Source organism: Chanodichthys erythropterus, chromosome 3 (genome assembly GCF_024489055.1).
Source record: "Chanodichthys erythropterus isolate Z2021 chromosome 3, ASM2448905v1, whole genome shotgun sequence".
Lineage (NCBI taxonomy): Eukaryota > Metazoa > Chordata > Actinopteri > Cypriniformes > Xenocyprididae > Chanodichthys > Chanodichthys erythropterus.
The window spans coordinates 11394592-11419082 of NC_090223.1; the positions used below are offsets into that span (position 1 = coordinate 11394592).

The 24491-nt window shown below is 37.1% G+C and overlaps 1 protein-coding gene across 1 annotated transcript in view; it reads left to right on the plus strand.

Annotated features, from left to right (window-relative positions):
* Positions 1-3273: 3273 nt before the first annotated feature.
* LOC137017076 (zinc finger protein 729-like) overlaps positions 3274-24491 on the plus strand; it is a 31450-nt gene continuing 10232 nt past the window's right edge. The window contains exons 1-2 of the mRNA XM_067381014.1: positions 3274-3349; positions 7179-8843. Coding sequence (XP_067237115.1) covers positions 3292-3349; positions 7179-8843 — 1723 coding nt within the window. The 5' untranslated portion in view covers positions 3274-3291. The remainder of the gene's footprint in view (positions 3350-7178; positions 8844-24491) is intronic.

A 24491-nucleotide genomic window follows, 5' to 3' on the forward strand; every position in this document is an offset into this window, starting at 1 on the left:
GACCGCTGCGCCCTGAAACACACTGGGTGGCAGGGTTAGCAGAACGGCCCCCTGAGGGCGCCAAAGAGGGATGAGTACCAAGTATTTTAATACCCAACCCTCTCTGGAGGGGACTGCCCTCCAATGTCCCGCGCCACTGGCATCAGGACTTCTTCGAAGCCTTCTTGGAAGTAATTACAGTCCGCAGATCTGTGTTACCCCACAAAGACTTCGGCTGTGTCGCCTGTCCCTGTCCCCAAGCTTTCTGCGGGGGACCAAGGGTGGCGACACTTTCTTTTAAATTCCTCAGAATTTAATGTATTCAATATTTCATTTAATCCTCAAATTAAATGCAGCCAGTTCTTATATAAATATATATATTTTTGAACAGACTGAATATATTTAGAATACAAAAAAGAATTATAGCTCGTAATAATTCGCAAGGTATTTTAGGGAAAGAGAGAAAGGGAAACTCCCGTCTGCTCAGATCCCTTAATATATGAATATATATACACATATACATACACACACATGCATAATTACGGACACGTGATACATGCGCAGCCTCGGCAAACGCAAGACCCGAGCTGTATATTCATTCTTGCAGACTTAATCTACGCGCTGCCTCGGCAACGCGAGATCCGAGCCATATATTCTTTAATGAAAACCCAATCCACGCGCTGCCTCGGCAAGCGCGAGATCCGAGCTTAGACTTTTATTCCCTCGAGAATAAAGCCAACAGGAGTGGAGCTACAAAACTCCCGCTAGTGCATACTTCCTCATGGGCTGGAGATGAGGATGACGGTCCCTCATCACCACCCTCGACACCTTCAACATCAACCTCCTCGGAGGAAGATATATTCAGTGTCGGTGCCTCCCTTTGCGGGGAAGAAACCGCAGCGCGTGCTTCCACCACCAAAGGAGAGACACTAGATCTAGCAGGTAAGGGAAGCGATAAGGCAGAGCCCGTCTCTCCCCCCTCTGCTAGATCCATTTGTGAACCCCACGAGTGCAGCCTTCGCTGTGCCTCGGCAGCAGCGGGACCAGACCCGCGGGGAACACTCGCCGCGGCGCCCTCCTCAAAGAGCGCCCGGCGTGAGCGCAGCGCCCTGAGAGTGAGCCGCTCACAGTGCACACAGACAGCCCCTCAAGAGCTGCCTGTGCGTGCTCAACTCCCAGGCATTTCACACATCTCATGTGTATCTCCCTCCACGATGAATCGCGGGCAAGGAGGTGCACACTTAGTGAAACGCTGGCTTTTCTCCGTCATTTTATATATATATATATATATGTCTATTATGTGTCTTATTTCACTTGTTTAGAAACTCTTGTCCTCAGACAAGAGATCACTTTCTGGCGAGATGGTAGACAGACAACAGTAAATAAGACAGACAAGATACAAATAGCGCTTACTGAAGACAACAGAAGCTAGCGTTCTTTGTTTCCGGGCATGCTTTATAGGTTCCGGTTCGTGACGTCACCCGCCTCTGACGTCGCGTTCTCTCATTGGTTAGATACAATAGTGCTTCACGAACACAAAAATGCAGAGGATTCCCATCACGTCACTGACGTAGCGTCGATAGTTCCCACGAAAGGGAACAGAACAGCAGCCTATATACAATCACACTTATAGCTGAAGGTTTCTGGTATGAAACAGCAGCGCTTTGTGCTGCGAGCCCATCTTGTTGCAAAGGATGGCTAGCAGTCTACTGGTTACTGGATGTGATTTTATGTGATTTACAATTTTGATTGCACCTTTGAGAACACTGTTAAGCTCACTATCAAGTGCTTTGCTAGCAAGAGACTCACGGTGAATTATGCACTGTGTAAACTTAACATGAGGACCCACTTCTAAAACCTTTGCCTTGAGTCCCTTGTTTTTACCTACCATTGCACCTGCACCATCACCATGAAATTCGCATCTCTTTTAGTCTGGTGTCCAGCTTGTTGAAAATGTCACTGCCGGTACAAGTCCCCTCCAGCACTGAGCAGAATTAGACACATCGGTAGATTCGTCGACCTGTAACGCATATTTCTTTCCATTTAACCTATTAATCAATTGACTCTTAATGTCTTTTGAAATATCATGAATATGGCGAGCTATCGTGTCATTCGACAATGGGACAGTCATAAGCTCATTTGCAATTTTCTCACCATGCATGGCCCGACACATAGCCACAGCTGCAATCAAGGTTTCCCCGATCGTGTGTGGCTTTTTGGACTGTGCTATCAGGTATTCTACCTCATAAGATGCATTCAGAGCATTAGCAGTAATTTGGGTTTGTTCTGCGAGTGTGCGTTTTTGAATCTGTAATTCCTTCTCATTCCTGCTAAAAAAGTCTATAGGTTTTTCAACACAAGCAGGGTGTCTTGTCTCCAAATGTCTCTGCATTTTTCCAGGCTTCATACTTTCATGGGCAAGCACTTCTGAACAGATTACACACTGAGGATGGTCCACATCGTTGACAGTAGAGCAAGTGAATCCATACTTTATGAATTCCTCTTGATATTTCCGACGTTTCCTACATTGGTCAGAAGGGGTCTTGCTCTTGTGTTTTGTAGAGGTACACGGTTCAGATGATTCAGGCAGACTGTCCACAATTTACTCAACATTTTTAACCTTGCGAATTACAAATTTATCCATTCTTGCAGTTGCAGTTTCCACGTGCAGTTCCGTGCAGTATTGATAACTAGCGATCAGTCGCCGCACGGTGTCACGAAATATTATTTACATTTAAAAAAAAAAAAAACCTTCTAATCAATTCTGTCTTTAGAAATCAAAAAATATTTATTTGTAATCTTAATTTTTGGTATTGAAAAATATTTTTTGTAATCAGAAAATACAGATTTTTTTCAAACCAACCACAGTTTGAGAACCGCTAGGTTAGAGTACCGGCAACATGTGAAAAGTGCCGGTACGCAAGAAAAGCATGCAATTTTATTGCGCTATGTTTTTGTGCTGAATTTGTATGTTTTCGTAGGCTATTGAGAGAATAAAATAAAGAAATCCCTTCATTTCCCTAAAAAATAGAACCAATTTGAACTGGAACACCATTATACATTTTTGTTTTGTCAGATCAGCTCCTCCCACAACAATCACATCATCAGCTCTTCCCACAACAATCACATCATCATATCAGCTCCTCCCACAACAATCACATCATCAGCTCCTCAACAATCACATCATCAGTTAAGCTCCTCCCACAGCAGTTCCCCAATAAATACTGGAATATTCCCATCAGACGAGCATCAGAGCATCAGGAGGAGCTGAAATCTGCAAAGACTGAGTTTATTAAAGAGGACAGTGAGAACATGAGTGATCCAGAACCCTGCAGAATGAAACACACTGAAGATACTGAAGAACAAAGAGGTTGGTGTTTATTCTTCATTCATTCATGATGCTGAACAACATTCATGATAGAAAGATTCAAACACTTCTGCACATTTAGATAAACAGTTAAACTATGAAATGAGTACAAAATGTCCTTTGTTTTTAACAAATGTTCAGTAAAGGGAGTTTTTTTGAGTGTCAACATCAGTTCAAACTAAATATTATTTTAGCTGTTTCTATTTTGCATATATTTTATATCTGCTTCACAATTTTTTGCAATGATGTAACCAAAATTTTCTCAATATAGTTCACAACATTGTGCTTTGTTATTTTTAGCAACAAACCGTAAAAACCAAACTATATCAAGTAGATGAATTTTCCAAAATGGCAGACAGAGTTGTAAGCACACTTTAAGTAAAACCTGTGGTTTTATGTAAAAGCAGCTCAGAGTAAAATTTTAGTTTTAAGAAGGAATGAGTCCCGAAACCCGGTATTAACTCTCTGGGGTCTGAGGATTGTTGGGGCACTGGAGAAGTTTTGATATGCCCTGACATTTGTGCTTTTTTAAGATGTTTATAAACATATTAATGGCAAAGTGTCATTACACTGTATTGAGCAGAAACTAGGCTACCATAATATGTGAACAACATGTATGTACATGTTTATACTTTTGAGAGAATTATGTTTATGTGTGGTTATTGAAAAAACAAAAAACCTTTTTAAGATGAAATAAGGCCACAAACACATACTGAATATGTGTCCACAAGACTTCTGGGTATTGGAGGTTGAATTACATTTTGTAAGACACTATTTGTTTAGAAATACCGTATGTGTGGAAGCTGAAATAATCCTAAATAATCCTAAATAATGCTGTGATTCACACCTGAAGTGACAATGACCCGCAATAATGAGCCGCATAATGAGCCTTTCAGTCAGGTAGACTATTTGCATTTATTCATTTGGAAGACGCCTTTATCCAAAGTGACTTACAAGTGAGGAATACAACAAGTGATTCATCATGAAGAGGCAAATAGACACAAGAAGTGCTTACAATACAAGTTTCAGACATTGCTCTACCTGTTAGCCAGCACCCCCGCTTATGAAAAATCTGAAGAAATGACATACCCAAACTAAAACAGATTCAGTTCAGGAACCCTTTGCACTAAAAGCATAGGTATAGTCTCATTATTGTCATAATGAAACAAATAGTTGTAAATAGCTCCAAAGTTTTGTAAAGTTATTAGAAATATGTTTTTTTATGAACTATCTTTATGAAAATAAAATTGAAGCTGGCCTTGTTGCAATCTAGAAATGCACTTCAGCTAAAGCCACAAATCTGACAAGTCTAAAACTCTTTAGAATGTTTTTCAAGACCATGTCACGTGTATTTTTATTTTGAGGAGACCCTAAAATGCTAACTGATGTTTACTGCCATCTATTCAGTGTATTGTCTCTATTGTTTGTGCCCCATTCAGTTTCAGTCACACATTCATACCTCTTTGACCTGCTTATGGCTCTAATTATTCTTTTTTGTCTCTATTATAATTACTGACGATGTTCTATTCAAGCAGATTAAATCCCTCATTTCTTTCACCAAACTACCCACTTCACCATCTTTGAAACTGTATCACATGCCCTTCATGAAAAAAGAAACATTTCAATGAGCTTTACATTTCAACATTTTTCGTAATAATATAAATTAATATTAATAATAATTACATTGCATGTAACAGTAAATTTGAGCTAATTTAAAACAAAGAATCTTCTGTGCGTCAGCGTCCTCGTAAAGGTTAATAGGTTAAAGCAGGGGTGCCCAACCCTGTTCCTGGAGATCTACCTACCTGCAAAGTTTAGCTTCAACCCTGATAAAACACACCTGAATCAGCTAATTAAGATCTTTAGGGGCACTAGAACTACCAAGGCAGTCATTTTGACCGTTTTAAAGATTTGCAATGTAATAACTTTGTTGAAATAAAACCCATATAACTACAGTTCCATGACTTTTCTTAAATTAATGTAAATTTTATTTTAACATTGTTATTTTATTAAAATTACAAAACACAAAAGAGTTCTGAGTATTTCTACCTTGAATGGCCATAGCGGTCAATTTGACCGCACATATTACAGGCGTTGTAAAGAAAGAAAATGACTGTCACTGAGGTTTTATCCTTGCTTGAGAACATTGATGATGCAGAGTCTGATGGAGGAGCAGAGAGCGATGTCTCTTGGTCTCTTGACAGTTCGTCTGACACTGATTCTGAGAGTGATTCAGAGATAATTCCGGTTCGTAAAAAAAGATTTTCTAGATTTCATTAGAGGCTGCATAAAATTGTTTCCGATTCGTGTGGTCCAAACATTTCCGATAATGCTAAAGCATTGTAAACTCCAAAAGTCAAAATGTATTGAATAAAGACAGATGTAATCATTTCCAAAATTCACAATATGTTTTTATCTAACGAAATATTCTGCTTCATTTTATATTTGTTGACATTTTGACTTTCAAAAACAACATTTTAACTGCGGTGAAAAACTTTGATCTCCAGCTTGCCGGATGCAAATTGCGGAAAGCAAATTGCGGCATGCACTTTTGTGGGAGGTCTAGTAGCTCTTACACAATAATATCACGAACATATTATATTATGTATGCTTAAATTACCCCACATTTTTCATAAAACATGACCATAGAAGCTTTGAAGTAAATATAACATGACAAAAATGACATTCACTGCTGTCTGGTATGAACAGTCAAAATGGCCGCTATTGGCAGTTCTAGTAGTTATAGAATTCCGGTAGTGCTAGTGTTAAAGGAAATAGAAGTTTATTTTTTTAAGATGATGCTAAGTACTCACAAAAGAGAAGAATTTTTAGTTGTCTCTTGAATATTGCCAGGGATTCTGCATTCCAGATGAAGGTGGGAAGATCGTTCCACCAGCATGGAGCAGTGAATGAAAATGTCCTGGAGACTGATTTTGTGCCTCTCTTTGATGGTACCACCTGCCTTCGCTCCTTTAGTGATCACAGGCTTCTGGTTGAAGTGTAGACTTGTAAGAGTGAGTGGAAGTAGGGGTGCCTAGCCTGTGGTAGATCTGTAAGCAAGCTTCATTGCTTTGAACTTGATGCGAGCAGCAAGTGTTAGCCAGTGCAGAGAGATGAAGAGAGGCGTGACGTGGGCTCTTTTGGGCTCGTTGAAGACGATCTGAAGCGTTCTGAATCATTTGTATAGGTTTGATTGTGCATGATGGCAGTCCAGCCAGAAGAGTAGTAATCAAGCCTAGAAATGACCAGGACCTGGACAAGAAGTTGTGTTGCATGTTCTGCTAGAAAAGGCTGGATTTTCCTGATGTTGTGTAGTGCAAATCTGCATGACCAGATGCTTTCTCTGGCAAGGTAAGCAGGATAATGAACAAAGAAACTTCGGGAATGGACACCAGGTAGGAGAGCGATGAGTATTGCATCCTCTCGGCATGGTGGAATGTGATCCTTCCATCGAAGATTTAATGTCGAGTAGAATTTGGATCATGGGTTACCACAGCTGGTTGACTCGTGTGTCCTACTGTTATGAGTCAACCAGCTGTGGTAACCTATGATCGCCAAACTATTTACAAATACAGTAAAGACAAATACACTAAGGAACAGATGGCACGCCATATACACCAGCACCATCTTTGATGTTGGTGTCTACTTGATTAGTTGTCTACTTACTACTGGTAGTTCTTTACTATGAGTTGTCTACTTTATGCCATTACATCAGGGCTAACTTTTAAGGCATTTTCACTTCAAGTTTCTCTCTTTGAATTATTTTGATGTTCTGTAAATAAAATTAATCCTTTTTTTTTTTAATTCTTTTTTTTTGATTGATTGATTTCAGACCTGATAAAAGAGAGCGAGGAGAGCAAAGTGGAGGAGAGACATCATGTCAAACCTGGAGAAAAACCTTTGAGTCGCTCAAAGACTAAAAAGACATTTTTAAAGAAAAGAAGAGCCAAGAAATCTTTCACCTGCACTCAGTGTGGAAAGAGTTTGACAACCAAACAGGGTCTTGAGATTCACACAAGGATCCACACCGGAGAGAAGCCGTTCACATGTGATCAGTGTGGAAAGAGTTTCACAGAGAAACGAAATCTTGAGAATCATGTAAGAGTTCATACTGGAGAGAAGCCATTCAAATGTGATCAGTGTGAAAAGAGATTCTCAAGAAAACATTATCTAGAGATTCACATGAGGATCCACACTGGAGAGAGACCGTTCACATGTGATCAGTGTGGGAAAGGTTTCACACAAAAAACAAATCTCAGGCAACACATGAAAATCCACACTGGAGAGAAGCCGTTCACATGTGATCAATGTGGGACAAGCTTCGCATCAAAAGTATATCTTAAGGAACATATGAGGATCCACACTGGAGAGAAGCCGTTCACATGCGATCAGTGCAGGAAGAGTTTCCCATACAAACGAAGTCTTGACATTCACTTGAGAGTTCATGGAGAGAAGCCGTTCACATGTGATCAGTGCGGGAAGAGTTTCACACAAAAAATACACCTTAAGATTCACATGATGAGCCACACTGGAGAGAAGCCGCATGCATGTGATAAATGTGGGAAGAGTTTCATAGATTCAGCACGCCTTAAAAGACACATGAAAATCCACACCGGAGAAAAGCCATTCATGTGTGATCAGTGTGAAAAGAGTTTCACATACAAAGACAATCTTGATCGTCACCTGAGGGTTCATACTGGAGAGAGGCCGTTCACATGTGATCAATGTGGGAAGAGATTCATGGATTCTTCAAAACATAAAAGACACATGAAAATCCACACTGAAGAGAAGCCGTACGCATGTGATAAATGTGGGATGAGTTTCAGGGATTCAGGATACCTTAAGAGTCACATGAGAATCCACACTGGAGAGAAGCCGTTCACATGTGATAAATGTGGGAAGAGTTTCAGGGATTCAGGATACCTTAAGAGTCACATGAGAATCCACACTGGAGAAAAGCCTTTCATGTGTGAACAGTGTGAAAAGAGATTCACAAACAAACAAAATCTTAAGCTTCACATGAGAATCCACACTGGAGAGAAACCGTTCACATGTGATCAGTGCGGGACAAGCTTCAAAGATAAACCAAGTCTTGATCTTCACATGAGAGTTCACACCGGAGAGAAGCCATACATGTGTGTTCAGTGTGAAAAGAGATTTGCTCACAGAAAAAATCTTGATGTTCACATGAGGATCCACACCGGAGAGAAGCCGTTCACATGTGATCACTGCGGCAAAACATTTATTGGGTCATCAAACCTGAAGGCACACCTGACAGTTCATACGAAGGAGAAACCACATTCATGTTCTGTGTGTGGAAAGAGTTTTTCACTGCTGCAAAGTTTACAAACACATGAGAAAATACACACTGGTGTAAAAGCTTATATGTGCTTTGAGTGTGGGAAGACTTTTACTCATGCAAGTGCTTTAAGGCAGCATAAGAGGATTCACACTGGAGAAAAACCTTACAAGTGTTCACACTGTGACAAGAGATTTAGTTGTTCAGGAAATCATAAAGCACATGAGAGGATCCACAGCAGAGAGAAGCCGCACACGTGTGATCAGTGCGGAAAGAGTTTCTCTTATAAAAGTCACCTGAAGATACACATGAAGATCCATGCAGTGGAGAAACCACTTTGTGGCAAAACCAATTAGTTTCCTAACAGCCATGATGAGTGACGGGACATTTTGTTGGTGGATTGTAGTGATGGATGATCTGATCTTGACCAATCTTTTATATTGTGATCAATCTTGAAAACGTCTACAAACTACTTTTCAAGAGAATCATGGGGATTGTGATCTTGTATGTTTTACAAATTGTTACATTCCTATGGGTGTGCCTGTGTTTTCTCTCTCACTTGCTTTGTAATGTTCTTAGGCTTCACTAATTTAATCTGCTGTTAGTTTGGTAACATGTCAATCTCTATCAACGGCATGACATTGTCTCCTCTGCTGCCAATCAAGGTTCCCACCAGCATTTAAAAGGATGCCAAAATGAACATCTCCTTCCTTGTTTTGTTGTTTAGTATCTTTAATAGTGAAGCACATGTGACGCTCGCTGTGTTTTCAGCCTCTACCCTCTTACTATTTGAGGACATGAATGCACAAACTTGATGAAATATATTTGCTGTCCGTCACCACACTGGTGTGGATACTGTACTTTTATGTCTTGGAAGGATGTATAAGGGTGGTATACAAGGGTAAATAAAGTACTGGTTGTTTCAATAAGTACTGTACAGTGTTCCCTTTACTCTTTAGTTGAAAATCTATGTCTATAAAAGGTAATATTTTATATATTTGAGGTCTGAGATGCAACATGTTCTCCAACCAATATGCCTATATAAGTCGTTTGTCACTTGAAATACGACCCATAGGAGCGTTTACTAAAGTTGCGCCCCTATCCACAACAGGACACTTTCATTTTAATGCATTGTATATAGGGTCCTATAGGGTCGATTTATTTATGATTTATTGTTGATGAGACTCGCACACAAGCTCAGAACGTGGAGAGAAATCAGTGCACACTTCGCTGAAGTCTATGCTACCATATTGGTCAATGTGTTTGAAACGCCGCTGCAAATACAGTTTAACATATTTCATAGATGCTGCTCTTAATCATAAATCATCAATTGTAATTATTTGGGATTAAATCAAACAAAAGGTGATCAGGTAGTTTCCTCTGCATAAAGCAGTCTGTGTAAATATACCTGCCACTGGAATAGACCCCCAATTCTATCTGCAGTGCAAAGATGGCTTTTGTTGATTTTATTTACCTGGTAACAGCCATAGTGCTGCAATAAATTATCAGTTGAAATTAAGAAGTTGACATATAGCAATATGATGATGCATATTTTAATAAGGTTTGAATAAAATAAACCTCTTTGAATGGGCATGATGCTTCTGTGTACGGATCTAGGGGTGTTCGATTCCAGGTTTTTTTGGAGTGGACTCCGACTCCCACTGTAGAAGTCGATGAAATCAACTCCTCGACTATATTTATTTTACATCAAAACAGTCATAAATAAGGCAAGATGGCAGTCCTTACACACTTAATTCATTGATTTTTCTCTGATGCTAAACGCACATGATCATTGTCTTAAAAGTGCTTGGACAGGACAATTAAAGATACTAAAATTAAAACAAAGCATACAAAAATGTATAAAATAATGTACACTTATGTATTTATTGTTGAAGTGAGTGTTTATTTTATTGTTTATGGTTAGTTTAACGATTATGAACATGGTTAACCATGGAAAATGAAATCTATATTTAGTGCATTAATTTAGGCCTAAGCTACCATCATTACTAAAGCTGACACAGAGGTATATAGGCTATAATTACAAACTATGACTGTTATCTATCTCTAAAGTAAGCTACATATAGGATAAATGTATGTGACAAAGTTTCTGCAACAGCTCTGTGACACAAATTCATCTCCTCATTTCGTTCACTCCTTGCTTCGAATGCACTTAACTGCCATGCACTATAGGCTATGGATTTGAGAATCAGTAAACAAGTGAGCGATTTCGGACACAGTCGACACCAAGAGTTGACCCCACCTATGGGACTATTCAGAGTCGAGGAATTGAGTCTTTTTGAATCGACTCCCCATCACTAATCTACAATGCATGGCATGAGATGAGTGTCTCTAGAGTGTGACTAGCTGCGTTTACCTAATTGATGGCTTATGATTAATCAGTAGGCTACCTAAGAGCAGTATCTATGAAACATTTGATTGGTATCAAGGGTACCGCCTTACAGTGATTCAGTTTATATCTTAGAGACAGGTCATTTAACAGTAATTTTCTGTATCATTGGGTAAATTTTCCTCCTCTTCAGCTCCTATCATTAGTGGTGTACCTCAGGGCTCCATCTTGGGGCCGCTCCACTTTAACTTATAAATGCGTCCATTAGGTAATATTATTAGAGGGACAATGTTTTGCTTCACTTGTACGCTGATGATATTCAGATGTATATACCATTGAAAGCTGCCGATTCCATTCAACCAATTTCTTGATGATGTCAAGAATTGGTTAAAAAATAACTTTCTCCAAATAAATGAAGACAAAAATGAAATTATTGTTTTTGGTCCCCTGAGATTGAGAAATGGGCTCATTAATTAACTTGGCAATCATTTCCCCTCAATTTCTTCTCAGGCTAGGAACCTTGGTGTCATCTTAGTCTCAGAATTATGCTTAGCCAAACAAACAAATTTGGTTGTTAAGAATAGTTTTTATTAATTACAGATTATTTCTAAACTTAAATAATTTTTGTCATTTTAAAGGGATACTCCACCGTTTTTTCATATTAAACTATGTTATTCCCTTAACTAAGACGAGTTGATACATACCTCTCTCGTCTCAGTGCGTGCACTAAATCGCTCTGTCTTGCGGCGAAACTTTATTAGCACTTAGCTTAGCCCAGTTCATTCAATAGGGGCCAAGCAGAGAAGCTACCAAACACATCCACGTTTTCCCTATTTAAATACAGTTACTCGAGTAGTGTAACTCGACCTAGGACGGTGACACAAAACAAAACGCTGCGCTTTTCTAAGCATGTAAAATGGATAACTATATTGTATGGCGGAATACCATAGCAAGTGCTCGGGAGCACTTTGACTTGGCGCAGTAATATCTTCACCCCGCTCCCTCTCCTGTAAAAGTCATGTTGGTTCTATTGACGGAAAGGAGAGGGAGGAGGAGAGGGAGCGGGGGCCGGTGAGAGGACTTTTCACGAGTGAAGATATTACTGCGCCAAGTCAAAGTGCTCCCGAGCACTTGCTATGGTATTCCGCCATACAATATAGTTATCCATTTTACATGCTTAGAAAAGCGCAGCGTTTTGTTTTGTGTCACCGTCCTAGGTCGAGTTACACTACTCGAGTAACTGTATTTAAATAGGGAAAACGTGGAGGTGTTTGGTAGCTTCTCTGCTTGGCCTCTATTGAATGAACTGGGCTAAGCTAAGTGCTAACAAAGTTTTGCCGCGAGACAGAGGGATTTAGTGCACAAATTGAGACGAGAGAGGTATGTATCAACTCGTCTTAGTTAAGGGAATAACATAGTTTAATATGAAAAAACGGTGGAGTATCCCTTTAAGATTTGGAGAAGGTCATTCATACTTTTATCACATAATATTTAGATTATTGCAACAATAAATAATATTTGGGCCTTCCTCAGTCATCCCTTGCTCGCCTCCAGATGGTTCAAAATGCAGCTGCAAGGATGTTAACCAGAGCAAAGAAATTTGACCATGTCACCCCAATCTTAGCATCGCTCCATTGGCTCCCAGTCCATTTAAGGATCCAGTTTAAAATTCTGTTGTTTGTTTTTAAAGCTCTTAATGATCAACAGGGGCGTCACTAGGCCCTTTTTAGGGGGGCTTCAGCCCAGCCTTCTTAATGAATATTAGCTGGTTAGTTAAAATACTTAAAATGACATCAATTTTCATGGGGTGACTTTATGAATATCCAACCGTATTGTTGATTATAAAGGCTAAAAAGCTAAAAAACTAAAATAATTTATATTTCATTGTAGATGGATATACAACATTTTTTCTTGTCGTGCGGGAGTAGGTCTGCAAATGAGCAACAGTCAGTCAAATAATATTTTTTTAATCATACCCTTATTGGGGGCTGAGCCCCCCTAAAATCAAAATCCTAGAATCGCCCCTCATGATCAAGTCCCCTCTTATCTAAAAGATCTTCTTATTCCGCACTCATCCAGCAGATCCTTAAGGTCTGCTGATCAGTATCCCTTATATGTCCCTTGATCACGTTTAAAAACCAAGGTCGACAGAGCTTTTTCAGTTGCTGCCCCTCGCTTATGGAATCAGTTGCCACTGGATATTCGCCTTGCACCTTCTATTATAATTTTTAAAATGTAAAAATGTATCTTTTCTCCCAGGTGTTTTAATTTCATTTTAGCATTGTGTTATTGTAGTATTGTCTTCTCTGTTGTTTTATTTTGATTTTATTTGATTTTATTTATTTTTTCTATACTCTGTTCAGCACTTTGGTCAGCTTTGCTGTGTTTAAATGTGCTGTATAAATAAAATTTACTTACTTACAAGTATGTTAAACTGTATTTGCAGCCGCGTTTAAAATGCATTGATCAATATGCTTGCATCAGGGAACCCCTGGTATTACAACTTGTATGGCTTAATATAATGTAAATGATGTCTCTTACTGAAATACATTTGCAAGAAAAAGTATGTGAACCGCTTGCAGAATCTGTGAAAATGTGAGTAATTTTAACAAAATAAAGGAGATAATACAAAATACATGTTGTACATCCTGAGTAAAATATTTTACATAAAAGATGTTTACATATAATCCACAAGACAAAAAAATAGCTGAATTTATTAAAATAACCCCATTCATAAGTATGTGAACCACTGATTTTTAATACTGTGTGTGGTTACCTGGATGATCTACGACTGCTTTTTTGTTTTGTGATAACTTTTGAACAGGATGAAGATGTCCAAATTTTTCTTATTTTGTTTAAATATATATTTTTTTCATTTAGTAGTACCCTTCGGAAGCAACAGAAGATACTTTCATGTCTCCCGGAAGACAAATTAAATACAATTTACCTTGATCTTCAAATTCCAAACTAACATGGCGCATCTCATCATGTGGAAACTTCCACTGGTCTTTCAAAAGGTTCCCGTCGGCGCAGTCCTTCAGATGACTGGTTGGAGTTGGGAATGGAGGATACTGTGACCAAACAAATATATATATATATTTTTTTTAATACATTACAGTTCTCATTGGTTAGAATGATGCAACATGATATGTCATACGCGACAGGTCATTATTTTTAACCATGTCAAAGAATTATTTCACCTGTCGCTGAATACGTTCCCCTCCAATGTATTTCTTATAGCCTATGACCTGTTGTGCTCCGTCTCATACCTGTATACACCTTTGTGTCCTTAAAGGATTAGTCCACTTTTAAATAAACTTTTCCTGATAATTTACTCACCCCCATGTCATCCAAGATGTCCATGTCTTTCTTTCTTCAGTCGAAAAGAAATTAAAGTTTTTGATGAAACATTCCAGGATTATTTTCCTTATAATAGACTTGAATGGGCACCAAACAGTTAAAATTAGTTTCACTGCAGCTTCAAATTGTTCAAAACGATCCTAGATGAGAGATAAGGGTCTTATCTAGTGAAACCAGCGTTCATTTTCTGAAAAAAATTGAAAATTATTTAAGTTTTAACCAGAAATGCTAATTTTGAACTAGCTCTCTTCTTCTCTATTTGAATTCCAGCAGTGTAGACACAGCTAAGCGTATTACTGCCCTCCACAGGCCAAAGTTTGAACTAATTTTTATATGCCATATGCTAGTTCAATAGTATATAACAATTAGTTCAAACTTTGGCCTGTGGAGGGCAGTAATACACTTAGCACTTTCTACACTGCTGGAATTCAAATAGAGAAGAAGAAGAAGAGAGCTAGTTCAAGATGAGCATTTAAAGGTACAATCTGTAAGATATTCGCAGTCAAATATCCAAAAACCACTAGGCTAGTGTTATATATTTTGTCCAGCTGATTACTAACAATATCTCTAATGTTTTCAACTCCTTGTAAATAATGAGAAAATTCCCATTCTAAACAGTGACACGGGGCAGTGCAGTCGCCTGTCAATGACGTCAGTTACCTTTGTTACCGCCTTTACTGACGTAGAAACCACATGACAACAGTGTCGTGGACAAATGCGGAAGAAGTGTCTAGCGTCCAGCAAACCACTAGCTTGCTTCAAGCAGTTCCTTATGTACTTCTTGCATGTTTTATGGTGGATTGTGTTACTTATTTATGAAACATAATTACTGTTTACCATCTGCCGCTGGTTCTGTTGACAAGGACAGCTCCCGTAAACGAAAGCGTACGGACCAACCAAATGACCCAAGAAGAGTTTAGGACAAGAGGAGAGAAAGAGCGAGGAAAACGTATGCCATTATAACATGATCAACACGATTAACGTAGTATTATGGGGCATACACGGCAAACGCGGGGCATCGCGTCTCTAGACCCGCGCGAGGACGCGTCTGATCTATAGTCTGATCGCGTCTTTGCATTGACTTTGTATGTAATCTACTCGCGCAAATCGTTGAACCCGCGTTTGCTATGTATGCCCAATTATTGTGTTTGAATGTACACGAGTGTATATATTTGTTGAACAAGTGGTAATCGTTTTCATATCATCTGACTAAACAGTAATCAATTAATTTGATAGTTTACTGTCAAACTATATTTGCTGTATTGTATTGCAATATAGCATGACGCAATATGTAATGGTGGCATGTAAAAATTGTCTTTTTCAGACACTTACGAAATCCAGTATTGGATAGATTTTGTTAGTTACTGTAGCAGCTACAGTGTAGTTATCATATTTTTACAGCATAACCTCACAATAAAAATTGTGCTGTCAATACATATGATGTGAAAAATCATTGTAGATTGTACTTGTGTTGTTATGCTGTAGCCTTTAGTGAACATCAAATGATATTGCAATGCCTAAATTATTTTTTTTAAAGTTACCAAAAAAGTGGACCATCAACGTCAACACCTTACAAAGGACCTGGAATCCCTCTTCAAACCCTCTCAAGCATAGCTTCATCCATCGACTCGCTATCAGACAGGTAGGCATTACAAAAAATAAATACATTTATAAATGTAATAGAAATGTTAAATATAATTACATTGGATAAATTGCTAAAATATGCTTTACAGAGATCTGTGTTTTCCGGAGCCTGGAATCGAACACCTTTCTATGGCAGAAAGTGATGAACAGCTATTACATGACAGGTGAATCTTAGATGTTACACTATGTAAAGATGTGTTTTATAATAATTTTATCATAAAAGCGAGCATCACAAGCAACAAATGACAGTGTTGCATAACCAAGCCAGTGTTATGCATCTTGCCATTATAAACAAATGTATTTTTTTTGTGGGGTGTTGTGTAGTTTTTCCAAGATGAACTTCCATGATGAGTCCACCATTACTTTGAACGAAGATGCCAATGATCTTCATAACACTGTGTAAGTGTTGTATTGCAATTTTACAAACTCTATTTGCTAACTCAAACAGCTAAATATTGTGTACAGTGAATTACACAAACAGTTTATGTTATTTATTATTATTGTTAGTGTCACTATTATAATTTATCACATGTATTATTATTACTATTACTACTGTTACATTTGCAGGATTGATTTTAGAGATCCACATGATTCAACATGGGGAAAAGAAAGTGATGACAGCAGTTCTGATGAGGACTATGTTCCCTCTATCTGTCTTAGGTTTGCAAGAATCATATTTTTTGGCTTGATAAAAGTAGACATATTATGTTAAAACCTTAAATAATTCCTAGGTATCTGTTTTACACCATAATTAAAAACTCACAATAATGGCAACATCAGTTGAATGACTGACTGTTGTCGTTCTTTTGCACATATGCCCAGTCATTGCATTGTCATTATATCTATTTTATATCAAATTAAAAGTATAGTAATTATTCTTTAAACAGCACATGGTAATATTAAGTGTTATAAATGTTTTGTTAGAAATTTTAATTTATATATATATATATATATATATATATATATATATATATATATATATATATATATATATATATATATATATATATACAAAATTGAGGAGCTTCCTGTAATTGGTCTGGAAGAGACAGTACATCTCACACCAGAGGATGAAGTGCCATTCCTATGTGAGCAACATGTCCCTACATCTTCTGCTAGCCACAGAGTCATGTCTGAGGAGGACATAATTGGACAACAGGCATCTATTGTATATGAAGCCAAGTTGAAACAACTAGTCACACATCTACAGCTACCTGTACTGAAGTGTAATTTCATTAACAAAATGACAAAAGAAACCTGTCAGGCTTCACCACCATTTAAAATACATCTGACTTCCAGGGGAATAGCAAGTGTCTTACAATGGGTAACTGTTTTTTTTTTTTTTTTTTTTTTTTTTTTATAAAATTCTTCATAGTAGCAAAAATACATGGGAAAAAACATTATGGTAACAGATACATGTCACACAACAACTTTTAATGTGTATCACCTATTAACAATTGATTTGTGATACTACATCAAAGGTATTTTATATAATATGTTCGAAGGCATACTTTAAAAGTTTTAATTTTTGAATATGAATGTATATACAGTATAATAACTTAATGCAAGTAGTTCATGTAAATTGAGAATTTCACAGATTGTATGCATTTGAGTTAATCTTCTGTATCTTTGTTTTTAAGATATGTTCAAATGGGCACAAAGTGTGGACTTGGAATTCACAGCTTATTTGTAAAATCTAATGTTTTATTATGAAATGCAATTAAACACATCTGTTATATGTATACTTAGGCGGCTCAGCAATCTGGACAAAAGATCCTGCTGCACTGGGTGAGAGACATTGTAAATCACTTCTGGTTCTGCTGTAAAAAGGCAGACACGGTACAGCAGTTTCTTGTAAGTAATACTCATCATCACATTTCTGGACACCCTTTCCTGCGACTAAATACAAAAAAAATGTAAAAATGTACACACTACAATAATATTTTTTTATTCTTTGACTTCATGGCCTATTCACAAGATTTGTACTTTAGAAACTATGGAGCAGTGTGCTTCATCATGTGACAAACGAGCACGAATGGTACCTTGGACACTGCCTTCATGGCAGCCTGCAGAGAACCAAGACAAGCAATGGCTGGAGAGTGGTTCTAAAGCTCACAAGGCACTGGAAGCTGTAGTTCTTAATAAGAGTTTGCTCAGAAATATTCACTGATATTTACCTTTCAGGTAACTCCTCATAGCAAGCATGTCTGTTTCGAAACGGAATGAGTTTCCCAGACATGCGCAATTGCACGAGCAACTGAGAATTTTAGTTCACATTGTATCTCAAGACATTAGTGGATTATTCCATAAAGGTAATTATATTCTTAGTGTTGCGACTGATTTATGCCTAAACTACAGTTGTTTTCTTATAGGTAAGATGTAACAGTTTATAATGTTTTCATTAGTATGCACGATTTGTGCATTGGTCTGTAACAATGACAGATACTTTGTGTAACAACCTTCGGCTATCATCTACAATCAGTTCAGCTAGTTGTGCTCTTGCTTTGCAATGTTTTAAAACTCAATATTTTATTGGTTATCATTAAGTACATCACTGCCTGTAACAACTGAAATAAACCTGTATAAATGTTATATCTATTCTGGTATTGTTCTTAACCCTCTACTGCACACATGTTGATGGCACATGAAAAAAATATTCCACATAATTTTTTGGTTCATTTGGGAACATTTTATCGATTAAAAAAAAAAAAAAAAAAATCCCAAAATATTTTTCCGTTGCCTCAGGGCAGGTTGTGTGACAATGGTACAGAGTCATAGAGAAAATGATCATCAAAATCAATTTAAAAAAAAAAATAAAAAATTCAAGAAATCATTAAGTAAAAAGGGAAAAACAATTGAAAGACATTGATATATTGAATTTGATACATGCATAGGTCTGTATCATGTAGTGTGCTATGCCATATAATGTACTTCATGTAATAAGATTTCACTCTGTACGAAACTTCAAAAAGCACTTCTTCTCTGCTGTGACATAGTGGTGAATGTTACAATTTTTGCACATCACTTTGGGTGTTCCTGCACACCCAGGAACCCTGCATTTTCCCTTCTTATAATACATTGTGGCCTATGAGAGGTACTGTCTAAAACCTCCTCGAAACGTACCCCTTATCGCACAATTCTTGCTCATTTTGATATGATGTAGGCCTATTGCTCTTCAAAAGAATTAATAAAATTCTTTGTTTAAGCTCACCAAGGTTGCATTTATTTGATCAAAAATAGGCAAAACGGTAATATTGCAATTTGTTTTCCATTTTAATATATTTCAAAAGGCTGTTTATTCCTGTTCCTCCAGTCTTCAGTGTCACGTGATCCTTCAGAAATCATTCTGATATGCTGCTTTGCTGCTCAAGAAACATCCTTAGCTAATATTATCAGTGCTGAAAACAAGGAAACCCTGATACAGTGCCTGTTGATTCACAGAACAGCAAGTTTGAAGAACAGTTGAAATCTTTTGTAACATTAGAAATTTTTTTCCTTAAAAAAAAAAAAAAAAAAAAATATATATATATATATATATATATATATATATATATATATATATATATATATATATATATTTAATTAATCCTTGTTGAATAAACTTTATCCTTGTGAAATTCATTTCTTAAAAAACTACAGTGTTTCCAGACATTCAAATAGCATTTGTGCAAATTATTTGGGGGACACAAAATAGTTTTAAGTAAATAAAAAAGTCATTAAAATTCAAAGAGTGGTAAAAATGTCAAAATCTTTGACTAAAAATGTAATTTTTGATCTGAGAAATGCTTTCTTATGTGTCATATTTTCATATATTAAAGGGACTGCTACAGTAGCTAAAGTTTGTTGTTGGCAAGTCCATGGCCCATCTTTATGTGCAAAAACAAAATGTCATTAAATGTCTCACATAATATCATATGTTCACTCCATCACACATTATACAAAGCATCTATTAATAAAAAGCAAATCAAGGCCATATTGCCATCTTTATTCCAGGATTTGGAATATATGTTTTGACAGTTTAAAAAATAAAAATAAAAAAAATCTTTCAAAATTTCAATTTCAAAATTTCATCTGCCCCTAATTAAAACCCCATTAAGAACATGAATGTTTATGAACATAAATGACCAGTGAATTCAGGTTGACTGGGACACTTTTTACCATTGATATGACTGGGAAAAAGTTTCCCGATCAACCTTAATATATGTCAAATAATTAATGTTTGTGTATCAAAATAATTTTTCCATTTATATCATGGTACACAAATCACACATGGTCAAAACAAGGCATGGCAGAGAATAACAAGGTTGCAAAAATCTTTATTTGGCCACTGATTTTAGACATTATTTCTTTCATTTCCAGAGTGATTACCTCATTTTAAATCTTCATACGGTGAGGTAACAGAAGAACATAGGAATACAGCATTGAAATGGCAGCTGCATATTTTTTAACAATATATGTTATTTATTTATTTTCCCATTTATTTGTTATATGAAATTGGTATAATCTACTAATCTACTCATTCAGGTGTTCTGGGATGCTTTGTTTTATTGTGTAATTGAAAAATTAAACCTTGTGGTGTCAGTGTATCTTTCTTTAATATAGTATATAAACGGAAACCATGAAAAGACAATATAGTTTCAGCAATATTTTCAGACTTTGTCACCAACTGGAAAACCAGAGAATGTTAGTCTGAACACGTAAGCACATGTATAATCACACCAGTAGTCTGTAGGTTACAAAAAATATTATGTCCAAACACATTTATGGGATCAGCTGTTACAGGTAGCCTATGGAAGAGCACAACTAGCTGAACTCATTGTAGACGATAGCTGAAGGTTGTTACATGAAGTATCTGTCATTGTTACAGACCAATGCACAAATCGTGCATGCTAATTAAAACATTAACTGTTACCTAGAAGTAAACAACTGTAGTTTAGGCATAAATCAGCCGCGACGCTGAGAATATTACCTTTATGGGATAATCCACTAAAAGTGAACTAAAATTCTCAGTTGCAAGTGCAATAGCGCATGTCTGGGAAACTCATTAATATTCATGTTTGCTCCGCCTCCTGAAACCGAAAATCTCTTAACAGCGGTAAATACGAGGTGACGTGATGCAGCTAAAGTCCATGGAGTGTGGGCGTGGCTAAATGCGCTCTGTCTCTATGAGAACCCAAAACATTTTTTTAAAAAAAACTTGGACACGCCCATTACTCCGAGCTGCAGCCAGTTCATGTTGCGTTCAGTTTAAAGTCTTCTGAGGAGAGGAGAGGAGAGCAGTTCACGGTATTTTTTATGTCTACACATCTTTCAAACACACATAGGCCTGCAGTTTCTTTAAGCGACATTTTACAGGCTCGTTTCTGTGTTGTTTTCATCGAGCACAGCTCTACTTGCGCGTCTTCCTACTGAAACAAACATTAGTGCAGCAGCAGGGAACATGTGAGGAACATAATGAATTAATTCAGACCAGAGCGATTTTGTCTGCTTTTTTGTGATTGTTTAGATGTTTGTATTGAGAACTGTTAATGTAAAGTCAATGTTTGAGATCTGTTGGGAATATGGACGATATAAAGTTGGTTTGATGTTGGACGTTTGACTCGTCAGAGATTCAGCTTTAAAACACTTAAATTGATCAGTAACGATTCAGTATAAGAACAAAAAGCTAGTAGTGCTCGAATTGTTTGTTTTAAAATGTTGAAGATGTAGTTTTAATCTGCTTCGCGGTAGCTATTGGAAACCTACAGTTTTTAATGTAAAATAGGAGGGACCGTCTATAAAGTACGAAACGAAGAGGAAAACGCTTAATTTTTCTTATTTTTTTTTTCCAGCTTTGAAACACACACGCACTCACTTGGTAAAAGCACCGTAAATGTCATTGTGATTTTATGGACTAAACTTACCTAAAATCAGTGGAAACAACAGCAAGACGGAGTTTCCATGGCAACTCGGATCATACTGAATCCCAGGGAGCATCCCTAGTTTATTTGTTGGTTAATTTAATGCTTTGCAGGGGTGGGTCTACCGCTTTGCCACCCCCAAATTATCACAGAATAAAATAGAAATGTTAGCAGTGTTCCAAGTATTACTGCTTTTCAGCAGCGGCGCTCCAATGTGATGACATAAAAAAGACCACGTATTGCAAAATAATGTCAAGAAAACACGTCTTTCAATGCATGACGGTTGCAATGTAGTCAGCTTGACTCTTATGTACTGTTTTTTTGGGAGTCAAAAACACAGCGTAGCCAAGTTCACTTATGAACTGTTTTTTCATTTGTTCGTGAATCGGAAAATTACTGCTTCTTGGCTAACTCAACTTGAATTTTCGTTATTTTTTGCGACCTGATTCACCGATCGCTCACTCCACTTTCATCATGGTCTTTTTGCCATCCGACGAAACGGTAACATGAAATCAATAAGAAGATCCAGATCACAGAAACTAGTTAGGTATGAATCTAAATGTATTTTATCTTTTCTTGATCGCTAACACATTATAAGTGATTCGTTCAGTTCTCAAAACAAAGACACCTTTCTCAAAACGTTTAACAATGACAACATTAGGTAGCAAATCTGATATCACACCAGTCAAAATCTAAATGAGAGCTGAATGAAACATTTTCAGGGGGTTTTAAACTTACACACCAGTACTTTAGATGAGGGAAATTTCACTATGTACAGTAAACTGTAGCACATGTTGTACAACTTGTGATTGTCAACTTTCTCTGTACCCATATGTTTTTGCAGAACAGAAAAATGACTGCCTAGGGATAGTCTTATGTCAGAAGACCAATACACTGCTATAGTACTGTATACTGAATTGAAATTTGGCCAAATGTGCAGAGGATGCTGAATTTAGTTTTACTGTAATTGATACTGTATTGTGGTGCATACTACTGCAATCTTCTGCAAGATCAATTTATAGTAAAATAAAAGAAAGAAAGAAAGAAATCATTGCTGTATTTTACTGTATCTGTAAATTTATTTTTGTATAGTGTAGTAGACAGTGAGCTGCAAAATAATTCCTGAATCCCAGTAAGAGGTATTTTTGTTACAGTGTTACATGAATTGATCTTCCTTGTTTACTGGGCAGTGCAGTAGTGTGTATTTGTTACATGTTGTGTGTCATCTGAGGCCAAAGTTTGATTTTGTCAGACAAGAATAAGTTATTGACAAGAACTTTTTATTTTGACCTGGAAGTTTGAGGTTTGTACAAGTTGGTGCATAGTTTTGAGATTGTGTTTATAGTTGTGAGAAAATGTTGAATTGTTTCATTTCAACTAGACTGAAAAGTTTAAAAGACAAATTTATGCTGGCTTGTCATGAAGCCAACTTAAAGTCTTGTTTAAAAAACAAATAGTTTGGTCAGTTAGGCCAGAATATAGATGTTCTGGGTGATTGCTAAACTGTTGTTAGGTGGTTGTTAGGAGATTCTGGGTGGTTGCTAGGCTCTTGCTATGCAGTTGCTGGGGTGTTGCTAGAGTATGTAGTTGATAGGGTGTTCTGGGTGATAGGGTGTTCTCTGTTAATAACAGAAACTCAAAAATGGTTTGCAAAAAACAAGTTTTTGTTGTAGTTTAACTTGCACTAAAACAGGTGATTTATGCCATCAAAGTAATCTGTGTAATATTAATAAAACTGCTCATCTCCTTTAGTAATACAAGCTCAGACGTATTTAGAATGTTTGAATCTGTTTGATGTTTTTCATATAGTGCCTTTACTTGGTGCCATGATGAATATTGAAATTTTGTTATTTATTTTTTAATTTTAAACCGTATAAAGGACTACTTTCTGGTAATGCAATGTTTGTGGACACAATTGTGTATGTCAGGCCATAAATCTCCAAAAACTATGCATGTGCACTTGTTTTGGTGTTGCCACCCCTCATAGACCTCATGCCACCCCTTTGCCACCCTATAAATAATTTTCTGATGCTTTGTAAATGTTAAATAACATTTTTATTTCAGTACAATCAATTACATTTTAGATGTAACCACATGAAGCACATTATTTAGGTTACCATTTTGCAGTGTGCCAATCAGCTTGTGCTTGTGTGTGTGTGTGTGTATGAAAAATTGCGTGGGCAACACCATGCCATAGGTGATTTAATTGGATTTAATTTAGTTTAAAAAACAAACAAACAAACAAACAAAAAATCACTTAGCATCTGTAATTCACACATCATTGGATTGTGAGGGAAACCAGATCTGAACAAAGATGGGCTCAGCTGAGACTCGAACCAGAAACATTCTTGTTGTGAGCAGAGTGTTTCCCACTGAGACACTTGTTCTGGTTTCCCTCACAATCCAATGATGTTTGAATTACAGATGGTGTGAATGTGTGTTTTACTGCCTATGGATGGATCCATGGATCCAGCATGTAATTTGTAGACGGTCCCTATCTGGCCTAAGCGCTAGCATGTCACTGCTAGAGATAAAATATGTTGCTACACATTGTGAAGGATTAAAACCGTGATGTGTGTTTAGTTCTGCGTTATA